Source organism: Aplosporella prunicola (assembly GCF_010093885.1).
Source record: "Aplosporella prunicola CBS 121167 unplaced genomic scaffold K452scaffold_19, whole genome shotgun sequence".
NCBI lineage: Eukaryota > Fungi > Ascomycota > Dothideomycetes > Botryosphaeriales > Aplosporellaceae > Aplosporella > Aplosporella prunicola.
The window spans coordinates 527,678-554,547 of record NW_022983547.1 but is presented as its reverse complement, the minus strand read 5'-3'; the positions used below and the strand labels follow the sequence as shown (position 1 = coordinate 554,547).

At 57.9% G+C, this 26,870-nt stretch overlaps 11 protein-coding genes across 11 annotated transcripts; 5 read left to right on the top strand and 6 right to left on the bottom strand.

The window, feature by feature from the left end:
- Positions 1-2,104: 2,104 nt before the first annotated feature.
- Positions 2,105-3,012, bottom strand: K452DRAFT_289689 (uncharacterized protein). Its single transcript, XM_033540873.1, has one exon. It carries the CDS (start codon positions 2,856-2,858, stop codon positions 2,424-2,426), a length of 435 nt encoding a protein of 144 aa, XP_033395413.1. The 5' UTR covers positions 2,859-3,012; the 3' UTR covers positions 2,105-2,423.
- Positions 3,013-6,287: 3,275 nt separating this feature from the next.
- K452DRAFT_336382 (uncharacterized protein) lies at positions 6,288-7,228 on the bottom strand (the record flags this gene model as incomplete). Its single annotated transcript, XM_033545242.1, has 2 exons — positions 6,606-7,228; positions 6,288-6,536 (listed from the first exon to the last, which is right to left on the bottom strand). Exons 1-2 carry the CDS (start codon positions 7,173-7,175, stop codon positions 6,288-6,290), a joined length of 819 nt encoding a protein of 272 aa, XP_033395412.1. The 5' UTR covers positions 7,176-7,228.
- A 318-nt stretch (positions 7,229-7,546) lies between these two features.
- On the bottom strand, positions 7,547-10,423 carry K452DRAFT_275175 (uncharacterized protein). The gene is made up of 6 exons (XM_033539223.1): positions 10,391-10,423; positions 10,219-10,333; positions 10,011-10,169; positions 9,441-9,925; positions 9,252-9,394; positions 7,547-9,199 (listed from the first exon to the last, which is right to left on the bottom strand). The coding sequence occupies exons 1-6, from the start codon at positions 10,411-10,413 to the stop codon at positions 7,704-7,706; spliced, it is 2,421 nt and encodes an 806-aa protein (XP_033395411.1). The 5' UTR covers positions 10,414-10,423; the 3' UTR covers positions 7,547-7,703.
- A 507-nt stretch (positions 10,424-10,930) lies between these two features.
- Positions 10,931-11,509, bottom strand: K452DRAFT_289687 (uncharacterized protein). Its single transcript, XM_033540872.1, has one exon. It carries the CDS (start codon positions 11,375-11,377, stop codon positions 11,045-11,047), a length of 333 nt encoding a protein of 110 aa, XP_033395410.1. The 5' UTR covers positions 11,378-11,509; the 3' UTR covers positions 10,931-11,044.
- Positions 11,510-11,823: 314 nt separating this feature from the next.
- Positions 11,824-13,044, top strand: K452DRAFT_360425 (uncharacterized protein; the record flags this gene model as incomplete). Its single annotated transcript, XM_033546339.1, has 1 exon — positions 11,824-13,044. The coding sequence occupies one exon, from the start codon at positions 11,824-11,826 to the stop codon at positions 13,042-13,044; it is 1,221 nt and encodes a 406-aa protein (XP_033395409.1).
- A 1,218-nt stretch (positions 13,045-14,262) lies between these two features.
- K452DRAFT_64194 (uncharacterized protein) lies at positions 14,263-15,138 on the top strand. The gene has a single exon (XM_033546959.1). The coding sequence runs from the start codon at positions 14,521-14,523 to the stop codon at positions 14,992-14,994; it is 474 nt and encodes a 157-aa protein (XP_033395408.1). The 5' UTR covers positions 14,263-14,520; the 3' UTR covers positions 14,995-15,138.
- A 144-nt stretch (positions 15,139-15,282) lies between these two features.
- K452DRAFT_300219 (uncharacterized protein) lies at positions 15,283-16,476 on the bottom strand (the record flags this gene model as incomplete). Its single annotated transcript, XM_033542308.1, has 1 exon — positions 15,283-16,476. One exon carries the CDS (start codon positions 16,474-16,476, stop codon positions 15,283-15,285), a length of 1,194 nt encoding a protein of 397 aa, XP_033395407.1.
- Positions 16,477-17,504: 1,028 nt separating this feature from the next.
- On the top strand, positions 17,505-18,053 carry K452DRAFT_310599 (uncharacterized protein; the record flags this gene model as incomplete). The annotated part of the gene is made up of 1 exon (XM_033543349.1): positions 17,505-18,053. One exon carries the CDS (start codon positions 17,505-17,507, stop codon positions 18,051-18,053), a length of 549 nt encoding a protein of 182 aa, XP_033395406.1.
- Positions 17,791-19,425, top strand: K452DRAFT_64191 (uncharacterized protein). Its single transcript, XM_033546958.1, has one exon. The coding sequence runs from the start codon at positions 18,199-18,201 to the stop codon at positions 19,306-19,308; it is 1,110 nt and encodes a 369-aa protein (XP_033395405.1). The 5' UTR covers positions 17,791-18,198; the 3' UTR covers positions 19,309-19,425.
- Positions 19,426-19,543: 118 nt separating this feature from the next.
- K452DRAFT_310597 (uncharacterized protein) lies at positions 19,544-21,528 on the bottom strand (the record flags this gene model as incomplete). The annotated part of the gene is made up of 2 exons (XM_033543348.1): positions 19,544-21,363; positions 21,417-21,528. The coding sequence occupies 2 exons, from the start codon at positions 21,526-21,528 to the stop codon at positions 19,544-19,546; spliced, it is 1,932 nt and encodes a 643-aa protein (XP_033395404.1).
- A 397-nt stretch (positions 21,529-21,925) lies between these two features.
- K452DRAFT_254254 (uncharacterized protein) lies at positions 21,926-26,431 on the top strand. The gene is made up of 3 exons (XM_033538320.1): positions 21,926-22,114; positions 22,168-25,902; positions 25,981-26,431. Exons 1-3 carry the CDS (start codon positions 22,047-22,049, stop codon positions 26,396-26,398), a joined length of 4,221 nt encoding a protein of 1,406 aa, XP_033395403.1. The 5' UTR covers positions 21,926-22,046; the 3' UTR covers positions 26,399-26,431.
- The last annotated feature ends 439 nt before the right edge of the window (positions 26,432-26,870 follow it).

Sequence of the window (26,870 nt, the reverse complement as noted above, 5' to 3'; positions counted from 1 at the left end):
GAAAGCCCAGGCAAGGGGAGGAAGGTTGCACACCAGATAAGAAGAAACGTGCAAACAACAAGGTTCCTGGTTCGATCAGGAAGGCAGCCGTCAGTCATAACAGTGGGTGCGGTTCAGCTCAGACGTCCTGAAACAAACCGACGGACGGATACTTGGGGCAGCCAGCTGGCTGCCAACAAACCTTCTGACCAGGCTAGCAGAGGTGAGGACCATGGCCGGGCCTTGGGGCTAGGGGTCGGCATTGGCTGGCAGTAGAGGGATGAAAGTGGAAACGATAAGGCCCTTCGAGGTGTCCATGGCCAAGTCAGCGTGGGATGTCCAATGGGCCGAAAACAAACGCGCGGGATCCCCAGGTCCGGGACATCGCTCAGCCCCGAGGGTGGCTTGCGCCGTTTGGGTTTGTTATCTCGGGGGTCGGACTGAGGCGCAGCGCGGCCTCGAAATGGATCTTTACCCTCGTCGGTGGGCATCCTTATCGTGGGGAATAATACCTAGCGAGAGCAGTTTTTTTGGCCGCCCCCACGAACAAACGACGTCTCTCTCTCTCTTCGCGATGATGCGCTCAGCCGGCGTCGCTCGGGGACATGTGAATCTTGTCATGGCACGAAGGCCGGCGGCGAATCGATCTGCGCGCTGCTGCCGTGCCTGGCCGATCCGGCGGCTCGGATTGGCGTGGGGTCGATGAGGTGTGTGCCAGAAGCCTCTCTTGCCTCTCGCTAACGCTTTCCGGCCGGGCGAATGAGACAGACGTGATAAGACGATGTGCATCTCCGACGTCTCTCTACCCAGCAGCTACCCGTGCCACTATGTAGGTACCTAGGTAGGTAAATTGCTCGTCGTCGCATCGCATCGTGCCATACGTGTATACCACGCACCATCAACCCGGCCTATCGCATCATCCGCACACCGCAACCTACCGCAACCGCCGGCCCGCCCCGCACGGCGGGCATGGATGCTCTGGAAGCCGGCCCGGGAAAGCAACATCCCTAGGTATCCGTACCCGGCCGACCATGTACTGTACGTAGTGGGTAGTATGTCTCTTCCATCTCACCGGACACGCGTCTTGAGAAAAAGCAGCAGCGCCTTTCACATCCACCATCCGCCACATCCGCCCATCCCGCAGCAACCTGCAACGCAACCTCCCACCCAACCCAACCTACACCAATCCCATCCCACCAAAACTTCCCCCAACCCAGCACAGCACACCCATACCCACGAGTACCTACCTAGCAAGCACAACAGCCACAGCGCCAGCGCCAATCTCCGCTTCCCCCACCGGGCCGGCAGCAGCAGAAGCAGCACACAAAGCACAAACAGTCACGTAACCAAAACCCTCGGGCGTGGGCAACGACGTTCGACCTTTCACTTCGCGTGCTTCGCCAGCCCCCAGCGCGGACCCGACGCCGCGGAAGCGCGCGCACAGGATTTCGTAATTCTTACCTCACAGCTACCCGAGCGACGGCAGCGCCGCAGCGCGGGACCGCAAACTAGCAGGCACGTGGGGGTCCTGAGATTTAGAGGCCGATGCCGCGTTTGTGCGTGTGTGTGTGTGCTCGGTGCTGTGCCAAACAGACAGACAGCCAAGTTTCTGCCCTACCCTACCTACCACTGCAAGACTGCGCTCTCGCGGACGAGCGAGCACGCTGCCTGCCTGCCTGCCCTGCGGCCCGATTAGCTAAGGCCATCCCCCTCGTCTGGGCGGACGGACGCGTTCGCGGGGGCGTTTGCGCGCATGGGCATCGACGTGGGCGTAGGCGTGGGTGTGCGCGGGCGCGCGGGCGGAGTGTTTTGCGAAGGAGGTGACTGGCTGGCTGGCCGACTGGCTCGCTCGCTCCCTCGATAGAGCGGCCGTGGTGGCATCCATGGCATTATTTGCAAGCGAGTTCGCGCGCAAGCTCGCGAGACGTGAGGTTAGAGGTGGACTGGAGGTGGATCCCACCCGCTCACTGGTACGGAGTAGCCTGGGAGCTTGGCCTCTAGTCGTGGCGTATGCGCGGGTAGCATCGGCCCAAGGCCTGAGCTTTCACCTTGCACGCCTCGTCCATGATGCGATTTGCCCCACGGAAGCCGCGATGGTTGAAGTAGAGTAAACACAGGGAGTAAGACGCGGCGGGGCGGCGCGCGCAATAAGGTAATGCGTGCTGTCGCGGGCTGCCCATTCGCTCGCCTGCCTTTGCGAGTAGGTAACTAAAACAAACAGCACCGTTTTTTGGGCCCCCCCGCTGTCTTGCGCTGACCTTGTCCTCTGCAAATGCACTTGCTACATGTCGGAAAGAATATGCGCCCCTAAACGCCCCCAAATGCACCTTCGTCCCTTTGTTGAACGCTTCCCCGCCTTCCGCGAGACATGCTTCCCCTCGTCGTCCTACTCCGTACCTGCGCGCTCTCGAGCACAGAACTTAGGTAGCGCACAAAGCCGTGTCTTACGCCGACCGCATAAGCTCCAACAGCCCGCTCGCTGCCCGCCCTTTGACCACGCTGCTCGTTAAGCTATCCGAATCCGTGTGTGCCCTCTGGCGGCCTCCCTGCTCCTCACTGCCCGGCGGACTGCTCAGCTGCCCAAACCCGCGCCTGTTGACCGGCGTCTCGAAGTCGTGCGGGTTCTGCACCGCCCTAGGCGTGGCATTGCTCTCGATGCCTACAGAGGTCGGCGGCGATGACGGCATGTAAGGCTCCGTGATATGGCGGGCCGAGTATGGGGTTGGGCGTAGCAGAGGAGCCGGCAGGAGCTTCGAGCCATCGGAGACTTTGGTGGGTGAGACGGTGATTGAGGGGAGCGGTTGTGCGGGCGCGCTGGGCTGCGTGGTCGGCGTGGTGGTCTTCCGTTGGTATTGCTCCGGGATCTCCAGACGCGACATGGGCACGCTGGTCTGGTTCGTCTTGACCTTGTATAGCGCAACGCGCAGGCGGAGACGAAGCGTTTCGGCTTGCTGCTTTCGTGCCTTAACAGACCGGATTATAGATTCCCTCTCGTCCAGTGGTTCACGTACTGTCTTGACGGGGTTTGTCTTGATAGTGGTGGCCGGCAGAGGCGGAGACGACGAAGCTTGCTGAGAAGAGACGGGATTGTAGTCGATGAGCGAGGAGAAGGACGCTCTGGTCCCGGTGGTCTGCTGGGTCGTTGGCGGCTCATCGATGGTGTCTTCATCAGTAGAGGAGCCTTCCTCGTCCCTGTTGGCTAGGTCGCCAGTCTGCGCGGCCTGCGACGCGATTATTAGCGGTTGCAGCTCCCCCATGCTTCGATGGCTTCATACAAGGCTCGGAGTCATGTCATGGCGAAGCATGCCAGTTGGTTGTGCCTCCAGGTACCCCGCGCGACGCTTGCTTTGCGCTGCTCCACTCGCGTTCTCGCGCGCGCCTGCGCCGTCAATCTCGTGTATTGATCTTTTCCGGCCCACAGACTGTGTCAATGGCTGCTGCGCGCTTGTGATAACATCCTCGTCTGCAATGGAAGGCGCCGTGTAGGTTTGCTTGAGCGGGCTAAGGTTCAATGGCGTCGTCGATTTCCCGGGCGCGATGCTCGACTTGATCTGTGATATCTTCGCGTTCGGAGTAATCTCTCCAAGCGCGCGTCTTCCAGAAGACTTGGAGGGGCTCGTGGGAGCTCCGCTGGCAAGCGGGGAGTCCATGTAAACCCGCCTGTTTGCGGAGGGTGTCGACATGATGCACGTCGCGTTCGTGCAGCTGGCGCGGCGCGGCGGGATGGTTCAATTGATGAACGAGCGGTGGCGGTAAAGTTTTTGACAAGCACAGGAATCGCGAACCTTGAGAGGGAGGCAAGGGGTTTTGCTGCAATGATAGCTGGAAGGCACGTCGGCGCGCGGTGTTGATTCTCGTGGTTCTGATGCGTCGCGCTCGTGACAGTTGGACCTAGGAGCTAGACGCAATTTGCCTAGTAAAGCGCACGAGTCAGCGAAGCGCGCCAGGAAGCGCGTGCAAAGTGTTCGGGCCTGATTGACGCGACGGCCTGAAACCAGGCCTCGACGTCCTCCCGTCCTCCTCCACCTGTTACGTCATATTGTTTTTGGATGATCGATTCGACGCAGCGCTCGAGTTCACCATCTCCCAGTTGATTCAAAAGGTAGATTGAACCAACAAGGATGGAAACTGTGCGCAACGTTCAGGAGAACGGATAGCTTACAATTTGTACTTTCTCAATCCTTTGTCTTGAGGTCTGTCGAGCACTTTCGCCGACGAGACCATACGTAGCCAAGGTCTACCATCCTCGTGGCCTGCTTGCTGTAAAACCTCGTCTTCGTACTGCTTTACCGCAACTGAGCGCGTGTCACGCTTTCTGTCTCTCGGTGCAGAAGCGTTTGAGCGGTCGGGCTTGGATGTTGATCGGAGCGGCGTAGGCCTTTTTGTGAGTGTGCCGGGGAGGAAGAGCAACGAGCTAAACGGGTGAAGGCGAGAACAAAATAAAAGCAGAGTGATCCTCGTTACTCGTTGAGCTGGTTTGAAGCGCAGTAGCAACTGTAGCGAAAAATCATTCTGTTGGTTCACCAGAAGATACCTGGCTTTGAGCCACATTATTCGGCTAGGAGTACTGTACGTGTGTTTGGGTGCTCGTGGTGGGCTGTAGCGGAACCAGTGGTTAGATGCATTGGTGGGGAGTGGTATCGCTTTGCGATGATGTTGGGTAGTGTTGTAGTGTCGTGTTGGCGTGGATTATCACCGTATTGGACTTGCGGTGAGTAGAACACCGATGTTGATATTAATATGGCTTCTTAGTCTGGTACAACATTGCGAAGAAGAAACTGGCTTGCTCACAGCGGCCAGGTAGTTCGCCAGCCCCTGCGTCTCTGTCCCCGGTCGTTAGTTCTCGGAAATAAGGGTGCTTGCTTCTAGCCTGGGGAAAGATGTTGTTGGGTTTGGTGGAATTGACTTGCTGTGCTTGGAAGCAGAGGGTGCGGATGCGCTGCTTTATTCTGCTTATAAATTTGTGATAAGATTGATCCTCTGTGTGCTCGTGACGGCTATTTGACCATTGGTGAGGGCTGACAATCGTGGCGCGATGATATGAATATATAGGACTGTATTCGGGTGCCTTTGTTTTAAATAATGTCTGTGTAGGCTAGCATGGAGCCAATGAAAGCCTTGCCGTTGCTAGATATTGACGGTTCGCTCGTGAGAGGCTGTTTTGACTCTAAGCCTTACTGTGACGGTGAGTATTTTCTATCTAGTCCGCTAATCTTGCTGTCGATCTTGATATACTCTAGCTCTATCGTGGTAATCCTTTGGGTACTAATGAATATAGTGTTCTGTTCTTTGTACTATATATTACATATAACAGCCATGACGAGGCAGTGAACCAAGCCAGCGCCTTCTTCACATTTTCTGGACATTCCACCAATTCACATGGCGGTCTGGTCGACAGAAAAGCAATGTATTGGCCGATCACGAAGCCGCTATGCCCAACACGTTCTTGCTATCAAATATGATAGACAGAAAGATGATCCATTATTATACAAACCGCCAGCAGCGAGCTCCACTGATGGCAGTCACCAACCGGCCTTGACAAAGAGATATATCATCAGGTCGGGGTAACGAGCGCCACTGAACTGGGTCTACAATCAAACATCAGTGCATGCCAGCCCCCAAACGGCCAGCAGCAGAGCCAGCGCAAACTTACTGACATCTGAGGAGCCCCTGAACGGGTTCTGGGAGGCCTTGGTCGATTCCAATGATGGAAACGGGGCAAGAGCGCGCGCGAAGGTCTCACGGCTCGCTGGGCTGTATGTACAAAATTGTTTGAGCTTAAATAGAGACCACAGCGAGATTTGCGAATTCGACAATAAAAACAATTCAAGGAACGGTATCATAATCCACGGTTCCACGTTCGGCCAAAACTACCTATGCTGGCCAACAACTTGGCAATGTGTTTTCTACGGGGCAGTCTCCTGCTGTAACTGGTTCTAACTTTCACTACTACAATAATAAGGGGGTAGGAAAATAATGCACACGCGGTTCCACGCATGCTGCTTCTAGCCAATCACTACTTGGACTTGCAACTGACTCTTTTTGCAATTCGCATCCTTATGCCGCCGCAATTATCAAGTTTACCTTTATTTGGCATAGCTGATTCTCGGCCCTACTTTCCATTCCGCAACGCGCAGCTTTGTCTCACCGCACCTTTCAAGTTCCAACTTCCAACACCCACTCAGCATAGCCGATCCTTCGTCTCCGCGCCATTATCCTTCCCGCAACCCGTACCATTACGCCCAACCTCGCCCGCCCAAACCATACCTAGATACGCCCAGGCAACGACCTCTCCCACCACCACACCCTCACTTCCGCGAAACCCTCCCCCCACGAGCCGTGCAACTGCAGCACTCACACTGCCCCTCCAGCGTGTCCTCAAACTCGCACTCGCCCTTCCAGCACCCACCGCAAGGGCAGCGCTCACGCGGCTTGAATCCGCATCTGCAGGCCATGCAGGTCCCATTCTCGGTTGCGAGCGAGAAGTCGCAGCCGCCGAGCGGACAGATGCCGCATGCGCATTTCGGGGTCTGGATCTGGGGGGTCGGGGTCTGGATCTGCATCAGGGCGTCAGTGTAGCCGTGCCGTTGTTACGTCTCGGTCAGGGCTAAGTCAGGAGCACGTACCGGTACGGCTGGGGCAGATGCAGCAGGCAGAGCATAACTCTGGCGCGGGCGGAGCGCGAGACTCATCTGTTCGAGCCCCAACTGCTGCTCCTCCTTCTCATCCTCCTCATCATCATCATCATCATGTTCCAACGTCCTTGCCAGAGCCTCAAACCCCCTCTCCCTAAACGGCAGCCTAGTCGCGTGCCTCTCGCGCAGCAACCTCTGCTCTTGCAGCAACAGCTGCGCCTGCTGGTGCCGCTGCAGCGCGAGCCTAGATTCGAGCAGCAGGATGTGCGAGCGCAGGCGGTCGGCGACGGCCGTGCTAAGCTGGCCTACGTACTCCGTGGCTGTTTGCTGCTCGAATTGGAGCTGGGCTTCGAGGCTCTGTGGGGGGGTTTCGGAGATTGGCGCGCTTTGGATGCTGGGGTGGTTAGTTGGTTGCTGTCTATGTGTGTGTGTGGGTGTGGAATGGATGTGGGGTAGGGGTGCGGAGGCGTACATGTACGTGATGTATGTATCGGGGAAGGCTGGAGCGGGAGCGGTGGTGGTACCGTCCTGGCCGCCGCTGTGGAGCTGGAAACCGGACATTGTGGAACTGCACGTAGATTTTTTCTTGAAGAGACGTTGACGCGTGTGCGTTGTGGAGCGATGTCTGCGAGGAGCCGGCGTTGGGAGATGAAGGTTTGCAGAAGGTTGTGCTGCTGGAGGGCGGGTTTATATTTTGAAAACCGGTCACCGAGTGTGTTTATATCCAACTTTCACGCATACTTACTGGCTAACGCTACTGGAAGGTTCCCTGTTACTATTCATCAACTAAAATACTGTATATGTGGCCAGTACTAGGCTCTTAACACTCACTGACTGCGTCAGCAGGCCAGGTAACACTGGATGTTATACAGTGTTAATATCCATGGGTACACACTCACTCGCCACTCGACAATCCCAATGCATACACCCACACTACACTGATAGGTATATTTCTATCATCTGTTCTACAAGCGGTACCATAACGCGAAACAGCACAAAAGCGACCGACTGCGAAGAAGAACAAAAAAGACAGTGATAAAACATCAAACCATGCCCGCCCTCCTGCAACATTCACAACATCAGCCCTGCCTACGCACTCCCGCTCTCGCCCTTACCCTCAACTCCCTCCTCCTCCTTCTCCTCCTTAGCACCACTATCAGTACCAGCACCACTCCCACACCCACTAACCCTCCTCCCACTAACCCCCACACCACCCGCGCCCTCCAACTCGCCCAAATCATAAACCTCGCTTGGCGTCTCCGCCCTATCAGCAGCGCCTGCACTGTTCCCCCTCCCCTTCCCAAAAACACTCTTCATACTACCACCCACGCCCCCCGGCCCCGTAAGCCCGTCGTCCTCGTCCCCAAACAAGAAGGACTTGCTCCCTCCCCTGCCATCACCATCCCCGTTACTCTTACCCGCACCCCCCGCCCCACCAGCACCACCACTACCACTGCTACTACCGTTGCCGCTCCGCCCCGCTGTCCCCTTGCGTCGCCGATCCACCGGTTTCCACGAGTTGTAGTTTGATGCGGCGGCAAAGCTGGAGGCTGGCTCGGCCGTCTCCTCTTGGCCTAGCATCCATGAGAACGAGGATTGTGCCAAGGAAGGCCGGTTGCGGTGAGTGCTGGCGGCAGGGTCGACGGTTGTGGCGGCTGTGATGGGGTTCTTGGGGGTGGTGGGAGTGGTGCTGCTGTTGGCTTTGCTTGCAGGCCGAGGTGGTGAAGTTATGGTTGAAGAAGCAGCAGTACTTTCGGCGCTTTCGTCCGTTTTGCCTCCCGTTGATGTGGGTGGTGGCGGAGCCGAGCTCGCGGGTCCAGGGCTGTTGGAGCCGAGTGGCGAGGGCTTCGTGGTATCTGTCGAAGGGCGGGGGCTTGCGGCTTTGTCGGAAGCGTCCACTTCTTTGTCCTTTGGCTTTTGCTCCTCCACCGGCAAAGGAATGCTTGCATCTTCCAAATACACCTGGACGAACTGAACTCTCGCAATCGCCATGCTGAGATTGTCGACGGTTGCCTTGTCTGCCTCTTTATTTTCAACGGCTGCCTTTTGGCAGTCCCACAAGTCGGCTACGGCTCCCTCGAGCATCTTTGCTAGCGCCTTGTTGCGGTCTTCCAGGGCCGTGACCTTCTCTATCAAGAGTGACTCGATGCCCTTTCTAGGCGCCCCTGGGGTCACTGTTCTACCCGCAGTGGCAGTTTGAGCCGCCTGGATATCTTTCTGGATATCTCTCATAGTCTTCTTGAAATCGCCTACGGCTTCCCGCACGACCTGATTAAGACCCCATCTCTCACCACGAGCCTGGATGTCTCGCGCAGCATCCTGAAGTCCACGGATAGTACCGAAAGGGGATTTCTGTCGTTGAGGGATGCCAGGTTTGTCGAGGAGTGGTGTCTGCGGTCTCTGTTGAGAAGGTATAACAGGTGTTCGGCCACTATACTTGGACACCATACGAGCTCCTGCTTCCGGACTTAAATCGTGCTTCAGTTGTACAGCATCTTGGACGAAGGTCCGAGGCGGGTGTTCCGGAGCTGGCTGTGGATAGCGCAGCAGAATAGTAATAGCGCCGTTTGAATCCGATTCGAGTACTGCATCAGGCTCAGTGGGCGTTTAAGCGCATCGATACGGAAAAAAACTTACGCTGCCACCGTATGCGCAAAAGCATGGCTATACTTACAAAATCCACCAGATGCAACGTTGGATCGGCGGCGAAGATGAGGTCCCACATCGGAAGCATATCGTCGAAAGCAAACTCACGGCCAAACAACAGCCTCATCCAACGCCTTCTACATTTAGCACTCAATCATCGCAGAGGGAAGAGTGTCTCACATCAGGAACATCTGCGGAGCCACTTCAATTTCCGTTAAATGCGCAGCCAGCTGCGGATCAGCCAACGGAAGCAAGTCTTCGAAAATGTGCCGGCTTCGAACCAACATCGGGGAGTCGGCCGAGTTGCTTGTCCTCGATGGCTCGTAGAACGTCTTCGCGCTCTGCATGACAAGGCCATACAACGTGAAAGCGTCGTGCTCGATAAATCTCGCGTCGCACAAAGCCAGCATGAGGTCCTCGCCGTAGTCACCGCTGGTCTTAATCGCATCTCGCTCCACGACCCAAAGGATCGGAGCCAGCAGCTCATGCATGCCCTGCCGGTATCCTATGTCGGGATTGAGCTTACAGAAGATGAACAGAATGTCCAGCATGGTCTTCTGCGTGTCGGGCTGGCGGAAGTACGTGTTGTCCGGCATGCAGCGCTCGATATCCTGGAATATTTCGGCGCGCAGCGCTTCGTCTTTGCGGAGAGCAACCCATGGGGACTTTCAAGACTTAGTCAGAGGTCAGAATCCACATGTATGCTGCCGCTTCGGAAGCGGGCCGTGTCGCCTGGCGGAGCGCACGTACTTCTTCATTCTCGCTGAGTGGGTCCAGCGCCGATTCCACCTCGTCGGGATTGTCAATGGCGCGCAGAAAATGCCCTCGCAGGGAGTTGTAGGCGGAGCGCGAATCCGCCAGAATGGGAGGCCATTCCGCACGGTTCGTGCTCTCAAAGAGGAGGAATGCCTGGAATATTTCAACATGCTGCCCTGTACCAGACAATCGCTTTATATACCTTCCAGCATGCCGACCGCTGTCCGCTCGCGAGCGCAGACGGTTCTCCTTCCAGACCGATCGCGGTCCTCAGGTCGGCGAGGCTGTTTGCTTGTTCGAGCAGGTTCCAGGAAGCTCTGCCTCGGATGTTCTGTTAGCAGTATTCGAAAGCATTGGCGCTCACTCGCACATACCTGGCGTCTCCGGCAGGTCTCATTGTGGTGCAGTAACAGGGTGTAGCCAAGAGAAGTGACGGATGACGTTGGAGCACTCATGGAATGGCCACCCTCGGCTAAATGTCCACCGACATTGCGACGCTACCCGGAGACCAACAAACAACACCATCGGCCTTTGGGCTCCAATCGCCCCGCCATCAAATTTCCAAAATTTGAGGCTCTCGTCACCCTCCCACATTCGGCCTCCCGGCCTCCCGTGTAGTTTGTATCACAGCAGGAGATTAAGTGACACACATCGCCCAGCGCTGGCCCGCCTGACAGAGCACGGGCTCACCATGTCAGAACCTTGGGCATCACGAAGCGGAAGCACAGTAATATCATGCGCATCAAGCCTCACAACACCTGCCCGGCTGACCAACATCGGGCCAACCCTGCAGCCCTAACCTACTCGCATCTCCATCCCTATCCGTCAGGCACGCTACTTACGAACTCGCCGACCGGACATTATCACAAATCACAAATGAATATGATTCATTTCTGTTTCCTCCGCCATTTTCTAAAAAAAAAAAAAAAAGTTTCTTTTTCCAAACCACCCGACTCAATCAATATCTCATTGCTTTTTATGCCCCTGTACTGTACAACGACTTCCTAACGCCATCGGTTTTTCTTTGTCTACAGCGCCGTGCACCCAAAGCACGCTTCCCCGTCGTGCGCGCAGCCGCTGCAGACCGTGTGCCAAGTGTCCGGGTTCACGGCCCCGCACTGGCAGCATTTCCACTTCGTCGCCGCGTCGACGGGCTGTTTTGCCGCGGCGGTGTGGGAGCTGTTGGTGGGCGCTCTGGCGGTGCTGTGGTTGGCGTGCATGGTGGTGGATGTGGTCGAGACGTGGACGTCAACCGCTTTGTGTAGGTTGTTGGCGGGTCGTGGCGAGGTGCGCGCGGAGTATGATGAGGCCGGAGCGTGCGGTCTTCCTGTTGAAGACGATGTCTGTGTCTCAGACAACATTGCCGTCGCTGGATGAGCGTTGCTTTTGTATCGGCCTGCATTGTTCTTCAAACACCGCTGCAAGCGGAACAATATCTCTCGTCCGGATACGGCATCATGAGCTCTTGGCAACAACCGTCTCCTGAGAAGAACAAAGACGAGACGGACGTTCATTGTACCTTTGCCAAAGCTCTTGTTCGATCTATTTCGGGCACAATGCCTTGTCTCTTTCTTTCAGAAGCGGTAACATTGTAGCTGCTTCCTCCATATATATCTAGCCACGCTGTGCCGGCCCCCGCCTCACTTACCACGAGCTTCTGGTCTGGCACCGCACACGTGCCTTTCATTCATTGCACTCCACCGGTCTGGTACCGTCTGCATTGGTCTGGCACCATCGCATCTTCTCTCTTTTCTCCTGTTATTTTTTCTAAAACTGCTGTGCAGTCATACCTAATCTCGTAATCATAATGGTAAGGACCGTGGTCCCCGAAGCTGACATAGGCATGCTCATCCAACAGGCAATGGACGACGACCCATCATTAGCAAGTATGTTGAGCGTTCATTGCCTACCGGACTTAGACAACGCGATCCACCCTCTCTTCGCCTACGAGCGGTTCACCGACACCACCATCAAAGAGTACGAGGCGCTAACACTGGCGCTGCGGCTCGCCTCGCTCTTCCTCACAGAAGAGGCCCTGCTGCAATGGTACGCCCACGCAGCCTACGGTAAGACAGTCGAGCGCCCGGGCCAGGAGCCCTGCCTCGAAGACCAAATGGGCCCGTACTCACAGCAGGACCTGCACGCCGTCAGCGCCGCGCTCGAAGACCTCGCCTCGTTCGTCACCTTCAAATGGAACTCTAACGAAGGCTTCTCCCTCGCGAGCACCACCCCCATCGTCGCTGAAAACGCCACCCACCCCACATCGCGGCACCACCCCCTCTTCCGCACCGCGGCACAAGACACCACCGTCCTGATGCGCCTCAACTCGCAATGGCGGGCCTACGTCTCAGGCCCGTGCAGCGGCCACAGCACCGCGTCGCTGGCAGCGCGGCTGCGCTTCGCCTTTGTGCTCGGCACGACGCTGGCGCACGAGGCGACGCACGCGTTCGGCATCATGCTGCGGGGCGACAGCTTGGAGCCGCTGTTCCGGGCTAGCGACCGCGCGGCCGAGTGGGGCGAGTCGTGGGAGGCGTGGGTGTTTGGGGCGCGCATCTTCCCGGCCGGAAAGCGGTTGGCGCCAACACCGACGCTGCTGGGCAACGCGTGGATCACGCGCGCCGACAGCAGGGCCCGCGGCGGCTATGTCCGCGCTGTGGTGCCCATGCGCTGGGTTGCGGCGTGGTTCCGGAAGGAGACGTGGGCGGCGCTGGCGCTGGCTGCTCCTCCGGCTGCTGCTGTTGGTGGTGTTGCTACTGTTGGTGTTGTTGCTATTGACGAGGCCCGTGGCAGAGTCGTCCCCCTGGCTAAGGCGGAGATTAGGATTTGGACGAGCGTGAGGCGCATGTGTCGGTTGTTGGAGCCGGGGGAGCGGACGCCGCTGAAGGCGTGTCCGTCGCGTATGATCATGTACGACAGGGAAGAGAAGAGGAAGAAGAGGGGGAGGGAGGGAGAGGCAGACGGGAGAGAGCCCGCAGGCCCCCACCACCACTGCTGCAAGCGCCGGCGTTTGCAGTGTGTGGACGAGTGAGTGGGTTAGTGAGTAAGTGACAGACGGTAGGTCAGTCAGTCAACCCAGTCAGTGGATAGAGGAGGCCATCTAAATTTGGAAAACCAACGCACGCAACGCACGCAACGCACGCAACGCACCAAACACAGGCAAAGGTAAGTGACAAGCACCTAATCAGAGGCCACGAGAAGCAGCAGTGAGTGTTGGTGACGTGCCAGCCATCCAATCCAATTGGTCCACCCCACCCACGGTAAGGTACCTATGTAGGTGGATATGCGCGGGAAAGTGGAAACATGGCGCACGTTGGTGGGTTTCAAGTTCAGCAGGCAGGTCTGTTGGCCGCGATGCATGCATGTGCGCGCCGGCGACGCTCTCGTTGCCGTTCTCGGAAAATGTAATCTCTGCAGCCACGCCCGGTTCTGTCGTCTTTCCTGCCCCCACCCCTCCTTTGGGACGTCGGCATCGCCATGGCCATCGTCATTGTTAGGTGGTTTCAGAGAGACGCAACGAGAGAGGCACCTAATCCCGCCGGCTCACTACCTACCCTGTACCAGGTGAGAGCAGCACCCACCCAGCAAGAGCCCCAGCCCCACGCAACGCGCCCCCTGGGGCCGTCCAACCGGCCTAGGTACGTACCTAGGTACATACCTACCTACCTACCTACACGTCCATCCCCGAGCACCCCATCGGCCATCCCGCTACGCACGCACGCCCCTTCCCTCCCCGCCGATCCCCGATCCGCCCAATTCCGCCCCAGAGCAAGCGATCACTGAGCACAGAGCAGCACGCACGCGCCCTGGATCGGCGGCCGCTGCTGTGGCCCTGTCCGTTCGCTTCCGTTGCGTTGCGTTGCGTTGCGTTGCGTTGCATTCGTTGACGGTAGGTAGCAGCGGCGGGGAAGGCGGGGGCGGCTATGGTAGGAAGGGGTGGGGAAGAGGAGGAGAGGAGAGGAGAGAAGAGGAGGGGGGGAGGGGTGGGTAGGTAGGTAGGTTAGGCAGGCTACCCACGTACAGGACCTAGGTACGCACCTCCTTCATACTTTCTTCATACGTCCCTAGATACCTACCTGCTCATACAATATGCTCGCCCACCGACGCACGCTCACGCTCACCACTACAGCGCTACTAGGTACCTACCTACCTAAGCGTACAGCAAAAACAAACAGCACGCCAGATCAAAGTCCCGCACGCACGTGCAGCACCCCACAAGCCAAGCCAAGCCAAAACGCATCACGCTCCTTCTCGTGGCCTACGTACGGGTCTAGTGTGAGCTTATTGGCTCGCACGCTGGCAAGCAGTGCTAAAAATAACTCCCGCGGTCGGCGTGGGAAGCGGAAATCGGAAATAATAACGGCCCTGACGGTGGAGGTGCGTTCGTTTTCGCGGAAGGATTTTAGGTTCGTAACGTCGTCCAGTCAGATGCGAGCGCGAGAGCCGTTGTGGGCGTGAGCGTTAAACGCGCAACCCGCAGAGCTGGCTGCCGCTTCGGACGGGGCTGATGTCATGGTGTTGGTGCGGACATGACCTACCTAGGTTGGCTATGGGAGCTGGCTGCTTACAGTACCTTATCCGTTCGTTCCAATGTCTTCAGTTGTTGTTTGTTTATTTGCGTACAGTGCTGTACAGTACGGTACGGCACCTAGCAAAGAAAGCCATGGCGATGTTCATCCATTCTGGCCTCTTAGCTCGTAGATATTTGCATATAATTCCATTCAAATTTACATTACCAAGCAAGCAACCGCAACAGCAAAGACAAGATGTTCATTCCCCCCCCTCTCCCCACCCAACCCCATCCATCCGTACCGTACCGAACCCGAAATTTTGCTACCTATCAACATATGTGCAAGAAGGGTTAAACAAAAAGAAACATACACCTACAAAGCACCTTCTTCCCTTCCTCCTCCTTTTTCCCCCATTCCCGTCCGCTGATGACAATGACGATGATGGAGACGATGATATCAGTAAACAGTAAACAAAAGAAAACGCTTGCCCAAACCCCAAAACACAATAAACTAAAAACAGCACTAGCAATGACAATAAGGAAACAAGCAAGCAAGTCTAAACGAGGGTATCAAATCGCTAAAGGCGCGTCAAAAGGCGTTAGCCCGGGGGTGGTGGCTATTACGTGACAAAGGAAAGGTGTTGTTGTGGTGGCTGTTGCTGCGACAGCAGTAGCAGCGACAGCAGCAGTAGAAGGAGTAGTAGTAGTAGTAGTAGTAGCAGGTAAGAGTGACAAGCCAAGACGCCAGCGTACTCGCTGTCAAGAGCCACGCGCCCGCCTCGCCTCCAACCACTGCCTTTCCAGCTCCGCCGCCCGACGCGCCGCTTCCCGCCTTCGCCGACTATGCACCTCCCACTGGCTCTGCGCGTAATCCGGGAGTTCGTCCTGGGGCGGGGGGCCGTAGTCGTCGTCGTCGTCGGCGGCGAGCTGGTCGTCGTCATCGGCGGCGGCGGGGGGGGCGTGGAAGAGCAGGTCCTGCGAGGACGAGGAGCGCTGCGAGGATGGCTGGTAGGGCGGTTGTGTCGACAGGGCTTGTGTTGATTGCGACCAAGGCTGTGACCAAGGCTGCGACCATGGCTGCGAGGGCAGTGATTGTGAAGGCAGGGTTTGCGAGCGCGCGTACGCTGATAGCCGCGGCGCGTAGTACTCTGAGATGGGGCGCTGGCGCACGGGGCTGAAGGGGTCGAAGCCGGACGTCGCTTCGGCGAACTCCTGCAGCTCGGACGCGTCGTCAAAAGTCTCGCTCTGGCGGCGATGGAGAGGAGAAGGAGCAGCGACAACCACCGGAGCAGCAGCAATGGCAAGAGCGTCGTCCTCGTACGGGGGCGCGTCGTGGCCGCTGAACGATTGCCGCGCTGCTGCCCGTGGGCCGTTGCTGCCGCTGCTGCTGTTGAGCGGTGTGCTGCTTGCGGGCGTGCACGCCGACGACGCGTCGGCGGGCTGGGGGCCAAGAGGCCGCCCGAATGGCGGTGGCACCAGCTGTGGTGACGGATGCCGCACGGCGTAGGCTTCTTCGGAAAAGGGATGGTTGCTTGGGAGACGGCCGGAGCAGACGGCTTGCATTGGCGGCGCGGAGCGCGAGGGCTCCGGGTGCATGTAGGGCGAGTGGAGGGTTGTGGTCGAGGAGCAGGCGGTGCTGGTGTTGGTGCTGGTGCTGCTACCGCCGTCCTTCCTCCGCAGCAGATTCTTCAGATTCCCGCCGTGGTGCTTCTTCTTGTTGCTTGTCTTGGCGGGGTCGGGGAAGGCCGATGAGGTCGAATGGGACTCGACGACGGCACGAATGTTGCGGCATATGCGGTGGTGGGCGGGCTGGCAATTCTGGCGAGAGTCCATTCCGGCCGTGGTGCCGACTTTAGCCAGGAGAACTGATGACTGCAGAAGCAGCAGGGCGGTATAACTGATATAGTCGGGGTCGGCGAGGGAGGTGGAGCTAAGACCGGCGCAGGGTTGCATGTTGAGATGCCCGGCGGCGATCCAGGCGGGCGAAAAAAATTAAGGCTGAAATGCGAAGACACCGGGGTCAGGATCAACCGGAGGCGAGTTGTACAGGGCATGGTGGCGTGTGCCCGCATAAGTAGTCGAGCGTAGATTAAACCTCTTGTGGAAGGATTGCAAGTAAGGCTGAGGGTCAGGAAGGAGCGCGGGCCTATTTTCAGCGCACAGCGCACCGCGCACGGCAGCAAGCAGCCAGCAGCAGCAGCAACAACAAGCAAGCAAGCACCTAGTATGGCCAGAGGGCCAAAGAGCCGCGGGCGGCGGCGGCGGCGGCGGCGGCGGCGGGGAGAGGGGGCAGCAAGCCACGGCGGAGGCGATCCAGTGCACAGCCCGTGCCAAAAATAGCAAATGTCCGCCAGACAAAGTCGTCCACCACGCCCGTTGAGCGCGTGCTTTTTCGCCGCCCGGGAACGCGATCCTTCGCGCGTGTTTGTTTGTTTGCTGGCATCCCCCAAGCTCCGCTCCTCACCTCATTCATTACCTATTCATTTTAAAAACGGCTCAGCCCTGTTACTTTTTTGTTGTTGCTGTTAGGAGGAGGATACCAAGGATGGGGATGAGGATGAGGATGATGATGTGACCGTTGAGGTGGACGTGCCCATCCTCCTCACCGACTTCCTGGCCGCCTGCTGACCGCGACCTATGATGATGCTGCTGATGGTGCTGATGATGATGATGATGTGGATGCTGCTTCTTCAAACGCCGTGCCACCTCACGCTGAACCATTTTTAGCCTTAAGCTTGGCCCAGCTGTTGCTTCATACAGATTAACTAAACTGAATGTTGCCTTGTCTCCTGAGGCACGTGCACGTGATCCTCTTTTTTTTTCGCTCTTGCTTTTCTCTATTTTCCTGTTTCGCATCATCGCATTCTCCTAGTCCCCCACTCCCCGCCCGGCGTCTCCGGCTTCGTGCGTAGGTACAGTACCAGCTAGCTTCCCGCCCCATGGAAGCAGCGGCCACGACCAAAGCGCCAAGCACGTCCGCCATGGTCCTTCCACTCCCACCCCTCCTCCCCGCCCCCACGCACCACGCCGATTGCTGCCTCAGCCTCTCGGCACCGCTGCTGCACGCCCTGGCGCAGCACCTTCCGAAAACAGGCGCAGTGCTCTCGGTCGGCAGCGGCAGCGGCCTGTTGGAGGCGCACCTGGCCGCGCGCCTGGGCCGGCCCGTCCATGGCGCCGACGTCGCCAACGCCAACCTCTCCGACGCTGCTGCCCTCAACCGCTACCTGCCTGACGAGTGCGCCTGGCCTGTCCACGGCACTTGGGACCTCTGCCCCCTGGCCCAACACGCCCCTGCCTGGCTCTTTGTCTATCCCCGTGAGCCCGCCCTCGTGCGCCGCTACTTTGACGTCTTTGCTGCCCGCCCGGCCGACCCCGTGCGCGTCGTCGTCTGGCTGGGGCCGAGGGCCGACTGGCCCGATTATGAGGCCGTGTTGGCGGGGCGGAAGCACTGGTCTGTCCATGTCATCGAGGGGGCGGGGTTGGTGCCTTATGAGATGATCGTCGTCGTAAGGAGGAATGCCGGGGTTTGATGATGAAGAGCAAGGATGCGCGGTGGTGAGCGTAATTTGGGGGAGAAACTTTGTTTCTTTGCTGTGGTGAGAGGGCCAGGTGTTCGATTGAACCTCCGCGGCTGGACGCGGGTACGGGACGCGCTGGGAGTCACGTCGAAAGGGCATGCCGAAGAGAGCCGGAGGAAGCGTGCGGGCACGTCAAAGGAAAGAAAGAGAGCACAACACCATCGAGAGCTCACATGGCACCTCCCACAGCACCAAACCCCTTACAAAACCCCCACCAGCATCAGCAACCCACTCCCTTCTCCCACCAACACGCTTACCCAACCCAATCCCGCATCCCCTACAAGAACATCAATCAAAGCACACACCTCACAAACCACACACCACAATGCCACGCGCACCCCCTCAACCACCACCACCACAACAACAACCACACGCACACCCCTCACCCCTCCCCCTTTGGCAACACAGCACCCTCCTCTTCGCAACGCTAAGCTACACCTCCGCGCTAGTGCAGCTGCAGCGCCTCCTGCGCCTCATACAGCACCTCCCCTCCTTCCCAGCCACGCACGCCGCGCAGCTGTGGGCCAACCTTGGCATCCTGCGCTTGCATCTCGACGAGCCGGGGCTAGCGTGCGAGGCCTTTGCGCGGGCGCTGGCGGTCCAGAGTCCTGCTTCTGCTGGTGCGCGGGCTGGTACGCATACCACGGCCCAAGCCGCAGGGGGAGAAGTGGGTGTAGCGGAGGCGGAGGCGGACAGCAGGATTACGCGCTGGTCGGACTTTATGCACGCGCCCGTCACCACCACAACCACCTCATCAACACCCACGTCGCCCCTCCCCCTCCACCACTTCCTGCTCGGCACCGCGCTGGCCGCGCTCCCCGCCCCGTCGGCACGCACGCTCCGCCTCGCGCGCGCGCACTTTGCCGCTTGTCTCGCGTTCTTTGCTTCAGCTGAAGGCGAAGCCTCAGTCGAAGGTGAGGGCGAAGGAGAGTGTGAAGTGCTTGAATTCAGCGCCTTAGGGCTGCGGGGGGTGGGCGTCGCGTGGGGAGAAGGGGAGGACAGTGCAACGGGAGATGGAGTAAACGGCAGGCCATGGATGCTGGAGCGCACGCGCGTGCGCTGGAACTTGCGCGTCGTCGACGCTGCGGCGGGGGCGCTGGAAGCCGGCGCCGGCGCCGGTGAGATGGAGCAGGAGCACCGCCGCGCGAGGGCGCTGTGTGGCCTTAATCGGCTGCCGGCGGGCGTGTGGTGGGTTGCGCCTATGTAGGTAGCTGGGCTGTGCTGTGAGTAGGTAGGTAGGGTCTTGTGGTTGCTGTTGAGGGTGAAGGGGGATAGGGACGTGGTGGGAGCGTGTTGAGGTATAAATACTGAAGAGCGTTTATGGTCCGAGAGAGAGATTCATCCATCCATCCATGCAAGCATCGTTTGGTGAGAAATTGCTACCAGCAGCCCGAAGCGGGATTGCCCTGCCTTAGGTACTCTTACTTTATTGACTGACTGTCTTACTCTTCCTCGACGGCTGCGGCCTTCCTCTTCTTACTGCGCTTCTTCTTCTTGCCGCCCTCTCTGATATCCACGCCGCCTTCGCCCACCGCCGCAGCAGAAACATCCTTCATCTGCGCATCCCGTCCCCCGTCCACCGGCACCCCCTTCTCGCCATACTTGCCCAGGACGTAATCGGCAAAGCCGCCCTTGGGCCCCTCCTCATCGCCAAACGTCTCCTTACGCCAACTGCGCAAGCGCGCCTTCTTACCCAGATTCTTCTTGTCCTTGCGCTTCTTCTCAGGGTCGCGCCACGCAGCCATCTTCTTAAGCCCGGCGAACTGGTTCAGTGCCGCGTCGTCCGCAAGCAGGATGTCGCGCGCCGTCAGCCCGAACGTCGTCGGCGACGTCTCGCGGTAGCGGAACCGGGCCGGCGCTTTGGCGGCCTCCTTTTCTGCCATTGCCACTTCCAGGTTCTGGTCCACTAGCGTCTCGATCAGGCGTCGTTCGCGCCGCGCGTTGCGCTTCGCGTCGATGGTTGCTTCTTTGCGCGCTTTCTTTGTGCTCTTCTTCTTCTTGCTTGAGCTGCCCTCGTCGTCGTCAGAGTCTGCCTCCGCATCGGGCAGCTCCACGCCGCCGTCTTCTTCTTCGCCGTCGTCGTCGTCGCTGAGAGCGACGCTAGGCTTGGCTTCTTCGTCTTCGAAGTCGGGCACCAGGTCTTTGATGTCGATGTCGTCGTCCCACTTGGGCTTCTTGGGCTTCTTTTTCTTCTTGCCCGCTTCCTCGTCCGACGAGGCTGCTTCCATGTCGTTCTCGGCGTAGTAATCCTCGCCGAAGCGCTTCTGCATCTCCTTGTCCCAGTCGTTGTCGTCCCAGTCCTCTTCCAAGACGCCTGCCCACTCATCCATGTTGAAGTCCCGACCCGTGATACCGGCGGCCTCCTTGATCTTGGCCACCTTCTCCTCCATCTCGTCGATCTTCAGCTTCCGCAACCGTGCCTTCTCCTCGTCGCGCTGCGCCTTTTCGGCATCCTTCTTTGACCGCTCCTTTTCTCTTTGCTTCTTGCGTCCGCTGACCTCCTCTCGGCGCACCGAGTATTTGGCGGCGGCGTCACGCGCGTGCGTCATCAGCTTCTCGTTGGCAGTTGAGGGGTCTTCGAATCGCATGTTGTACGCGTGCTCGAATTCCTCGGCGCGCATGTCATCCTCATCGTCGTCGGACTCGAGAGGCGCAAAGGCAGGCTTGTCGGTAGCCCAGGCGCGCGCTGCCAGGAAATTGGACAAGAAGTTCTCAGGGTCCTTGTCCGCGTTCTCAATGTCGAGTTCGACTTTGGGCTTCTTCGGCTCCTCCGCGACCTTGTTGTACTTTTGCTCCGGCTTCTTGACCAGGAAGTCGTCCTCGTCAGAACCCTCCTCGTCCGAACCTTCTTCCTTGGCCTCGTGCATGGACTTGACAAGGTTCTTTTTCAGCGCCTCCTGCTCCTGCACATACGTCTTGGGCGGAGCGTTCTCGTCCTCTTCCTCCTCCTCGCGGCCCATCTTTCCCTCGAGCAGGTTCTTGCGGTGATAGTCGCGCAGGTACATGGGCTTCTCCTTCTTGTCGTCATTCTGCAGCTTCTCCGGGTCGAACTCGGAGTAGAACTTGTGGTTTGCGTCGTAGAGGGCGGGGTCCTTGGTGCGGATGGCGTTGAGAGTGGCGGAGATTTCAGCATCCAGATCGACCGTGGCGAGGATGCCTGCGTCGTCTTCGGACTCATCAGAGGAGGAGTCTTCGTCGGAGCCGGAGGCGTCATCATCGGCGCGGGCCTTGGTCTTGGTGTTCTTGCCGTACTTTTCCTCCACTGCGGGCAGTTAGGGCTTGCGACTGGCGTGGAGCCACGGGCGCGGGACTTACACCTCTGCTTCTCCTCGCGCTTCTTGTTGTGCTCGAAACGGCGGGCGAATTCCTCGTTGACCTTGAGGGTCATATGCTCACCCTCGTCGCTGGAGGCGTCGCTGTCGTCCATGAGGGTCTTGGCCCTCTTGGCTGGGCGGCCATCTTCGACGGCGGACTTTGATCTGGCCATGGCTGGGTGGTGTCAAGAGTTCGAGGTCGAGAAAACGGGCGATAAAAAAGTTCCGGCGGGCCTGCGCATTCCGAATGCTCGGGCCAGGCGTTACCTAAACCCGAAGGAGATGGTTGCCGCATCGCCTGGGCGCGAATCAGCGGACGGCTTAAGCCGCAATGATAATCTTGACCGGGATCTATAGGCGTAATTGTACGTAGTAGTCGGGAGAGGAATGCGCATCCAATGACCGAGCTCCGCATACGCAGATTGAATCCCTTTACGCGCTCCGACGTTTGGCCGCCGCCATGATGTCCTTGGTCCCGTCGGCGAGACAGTGTGCGATCACCGCGGGCAGCTCAACCAACCCCCCGTTGCATCTGCACCACTTCCACCCCAACGCCGGCCTGTCCCAGTCGCAAGTCATGTTCGACGGCCTGCTCGTTGTCACATCCATATAGCCAACCGCAACCCTCGCCATGGCCGAACCCGAGCAATCAGCAATACCCCCGGCCCTCACGCCGGTGGAGAAGCCGCTGAGCTTGATGTATGCCCTCTCGACACCCCCGAGCGCGCGCCCTGCTGATCCCTTGCGCCCAGTCCCGTCGTCTTGAAAGAGGCCGCCCTCGACAGTCCCACCTTCCGCGCCACCGCCGTCCATTTCGGGGAGCAGCTCGACCTTATCGAGCGATGGCTGGACAACTATGTCGGCGCTGCGAGCAAGCTCGTCAGGGAGGTGAACAGCCTCGAAACCGCCGTCTACGCATTCCTCGCCCAATCTGCGCCGCCGCAACAGGTCTCGGAGGCCATTCTCGACCATGACTACACCATGGAAGCCATGAAGCGTTACAACCAGGGCGCGAGAGAGTTTTGGATGGCGACGCTCAAGGGCATGAAGAGAGTCGACGCGACCATCATTGAACCGATCAAGACCTTTTTGTCCGCCGACTTGCGCGGTTTAAAGGATGCCAGGAGGAACATGGCCGCTTCGCAGAAGGAATTCGACGGCCTCATCGCTCGGTATGCTGGTCGCAAGAAGACCGAGGAGGCCTCGTCCCTCCGCGAAGAGGCATTCCAGGTCCACGAAGCTAGAAAGGCCTATCTCCGCGCGTCCATGGACTTCTGCGTCATGACCCCCCAAATCAGGACCACATTGGACAAGCTGCTGGTAAAGATATTTACCGAGAGATGGCGGGAGATGAAGTCTGTAAGAGAAGGTTCGGATCAAATTTTCGGCAAGCACAGTCATGAGATGGAACGTATCAGGGGCTGGAGCCGCGAAATGGAGAACGGTGAAAGAGTTTTCAAGCGCGAGCTCCACCTTGCTAGAAAGCAGCTTGAAGACAACGCCGAGCATAGCATCAGACCCTCGCGCGAGCTGGAGGATTACTCGATATCGACCGTGCCGTACCTCGGTTCCCACTCTTCGACGAATGCGCAGCCTCCCCCCAAGCCCCCTGGATCGGAAAAATCCGAAAAACAGGGATGGCTTTTTGAGCGGACCATCACCGGTAAGCCCGCCCGCGCTCTTTGGGTGCGGAGATGGTTCTTTGTCAAGAATGGTATTTTCGGTTGGTTGATTCACGGTGCCCGCACTGGGGCTGTTGAAGAATCCGAAAAGATTGGGCTTTTGCTTTGCGGAGTACGCCCTGCGTTCCAGGAAGAACGCCGTTTCTGTTTCGAGGTGAAGACCAAGGATAAATCCGTCGTTTTGCAAGCCGAGACCCAGGCAGAGCTGACTGAATGGATTGCCACGTTTGATGTTGCTAAGCGCAAGGCCCTAGAGGACCCAGCGAGTACAGACACATCCAGCAGCAACAACGCCGACGCCGCTTTCGCCATCAGCCCTCCCGTAGCCCCCGAATTTGCCGCCAGGACCACGGATGGCCACGTTGCCCATGGCAGCGATGAACTTCCTAACCTCAAGCACGCAGAGACTTTGCCTGTACCCGACCGCGATGCCCAAGCCTCCAGGAGTAGTTCCGAGAACACCAGCGGCCGCCGCCTTACCTCTGGCGAACGAGACGGTGAAAGCAGCCGCGATCACGCCGCACGAATCATCCAAAAATTGGACCTCCACAGAAAATCGCCTGCTGGAAATCAACTTGCTGGTATGCCAACATTAACTCCATCATCTGGCGGTATTGCTAGCCTTATTGCGTCAAGTCACAATATTCACAACTTTCTCTCAGCCGCCCCGCCAGCCGCCCAACCCAGCTCCGCTTCCCCGGATACCCGCGTTCCCGTGCTTACCGCTAGTACTCTGGCGCCGTCAACCCTTGCCAACTCGCCCGCCCCTACTAATCTGAGCAAAGCCGCTATCATCATCAGTGGTGAGAGAGGCGTCGGAATTGGCCGCTCGGATGGGGGTATGCCCTCTGGAATATTGGCTAATTTGTGGGGCTCTACTCACTGGGGTTTTGTGAATCGTATGGAAAGAGGAGAAGTTAAGCACCATGCAGCCAAAGCGATATCTCAGCCGCCTAGTCCCGTCATCAAGTCGATCGCAGGTACTGATATCATCAGCGAAGTTCCCCCTGCAGCTTTGAAGGGCGAATCAACAGAAGCAGAGACAATGATCTCGGATGAGATTAAAAAGGGACACCGGAAGACCCTCAGCTTGAACACGGATCCCGCCAAGCTCGAACTTCGACCGCACGTACCCTTATCGCCGAAGGAGTATCCTAGCTATTACCCCCTGGCTCTTAAAGCCCAGGATGCACAGTTCAGAATTCTGTTCCCCAGCGTCCCGCGCGAGGAGAAGGTCGTGTTGGTTTTCAGAGCGACATGGAACCCTAACGATCAGCAAGAGTTCCCAGGCCGCGTCTACGTCACAACTACGGACGTTTATTTCTACAGCAACCACCTTGGACTGGTGCTAATCACGGGTATCAGTTTGGACAACATTGAAGAGATCACTGCAGCCCCGGGCCGCGACTGCGACTTCCTCTTCATTCACTTTAAGGATGGCGTCAGAAAATACGATGACTCCACGCGTGTGACTGTCAAGGTATTCCTTGAGCCGCTGAAATTGCTGCAGAAGCGCCTCAACTTTTTGGTCCGCAATTGCAATTCCGACGATCCCAAGGGCCTTGAATCAGTCATCAGAATACTCACTAGGTTGGAAGATGACGACTTTACGGATCCTGAAATGGACAACTGGGACAACCTCTCGAATATCGATACGCCCATTGAGGCTACCCGCCCACGTGCTGGTTCTAACCTCAAAGCCACCCTGCGCATTGACGGCAACCTCTTTGCGGACTCGTCGAGCATGGGTCTTCGCCGCAACCCTACGCGGTTCAAGCTGCCGTTCCAACCTGTCGTCTACCGGCCGCAGGGCATGGCACGTCTGGCCATCGAGCGCGAATTCGACATTAGTGCCAAGGCCCTCTTCCATGTCATGTTTGGTGACAGGAGTGCGGTCTTCCAGATACTGTACAGGGAACGGTGGGCTCAGCAGATCACCCAAGGTCCCTGGAACCAGTCCCAGGAGGGCGCGTTGTACAAGAGGGAGTTCGAGTACCACACCAACCAAGAATCCGGTCACGTCGTCAGCGATTACCAGGTCATAGAAGTCCTCAATGACCATCTCTGCTACGTTGTCACGGACAAGAAAACGCCGTGGTACCTGCCATGCAGCAACAACTTTGTGTTGGTGGCGAAAATTGTCATCACGCACGTTGCCAAGAGCCGTTGCAAGCTCGGCATATACACGAAGGTGGACTGGGAGCGCAGCCCTATGCTCATCAAGCACATTCTCGAGCACCAAGCCCTCGAGGACCTCGACTTGGAGAGCCAGGATCTGACCGACGTCATCGCGGACCAGGTCAACAAGCTCGGGTCCAAGAGCAAGACGAGAAAGGCCGTACAGATCTTCGGGTACATTGGGCACTCGACGCAAGCCGCGCAAGTTGTGGCGGACGACATGCCGCCGCCAGCCAAGGAGCGGCAATTCAAGCTGCGGCGACGCACGGTCCCAATGATGCTGTTCGATGCAGCGCTGCTGGTGGCTGCGGACTGGGTGTCGACGATCATCGCATGGATTAGCAACGTGGTGGCGGCCGTCGCCAAGGTGTGCACGGCACATAGCATGCTGCTGGCGCTGTTGCTGTTTAGCGGTGGTATGAACCTGTTGTGGAGTTATCGCGACAGTTGGAGTTGGTGGCAGGAGCGCAGTGCGGGCAAATTCATGGCACGACTGGGCGTGAAGCCCGACATTGTTATGGGGAAGGCAGTGTATCTGCGGGACATTGATGAGATGTTCGCAAACAACACGGCACAGGTGGAGTGGGGGGTTGGTACGGGAGGTATTGATGGCGAGGCTAACAGCTGGTAAGTCAGAAACAGCTACTTCAGTCTTCAAGTGTCATGGGAATCGCAACTAATCCTCTTTCTTTTTCTTTCTCACAGCCACCAAACCTTCATCAACCTCCTCCACAACGACCCCGACAACCTCCCGGCTATGGGCTCCTTCAGCGCCGCTCTTACGCCCAGCACGCGCAGCACGTCGACGAGGCTGCAGCGCACGCGCCAGAACCTCGGCGCGTACAGGCATGACCTGCTGGTGGCGATGCGGTTGGTCAACCGCGTCGAGCGCGAGGTGCTGCAGGCCGAGTGGGAGAACTGGCTCCTGGACGAGAATGTACGGTGTCGGCGCGTGGGCGACCTGGTCCGCAGACGGCAGGACGACATTGCTGCGGGGAAGAAGATCGCAGAAGCTGAGGAGGAAGAGGGCGGCAACGAGGCGTTTGAGGCCGTGCGCGAGTGGTGGGGGAAGTATTGTGGGGATTGTAGGGGCGCGTTGGAGGGCGCGGGGAGGCTGGCGTAGTCCTGCGTGATGGGTTGTGCCTGGCATGGTGGGTATGTTTACTTACGCTGCCGTCGTTGTGTTTACGTGGAGAGTTGGGTGATATATATTTAGTATAGCATTTTTCTGCACAAATTTGTTTAGCGCCTAATGAAGTCTTCCGGTAGCATCCAAATATGTCGTATCTGACGTTGCTATGTGGTTTTCTCTACTAATGACGTTGTAGACGTACTCCTTCGGTATTGGTGGTTGTACGCAAGTAGCCCTAACCTAAGATGAAAAGATACTAGAGTACGAAGGTAAAGTATGGGAAGTCAGAAATGAGCAAACGGATGGACAAACTATCCGGAGCCACAGCATCCACACACTCGAGGGATCCATGTAGTTGGTACCAATCACGTGACGTAAGCCATGACTGCAGCTCTTCATGCGGCTTACGGAGTAGTGCCTGCCTCTTGTAGCTAGCTTAGCTTAGTCAGCACCGACGCGCCCT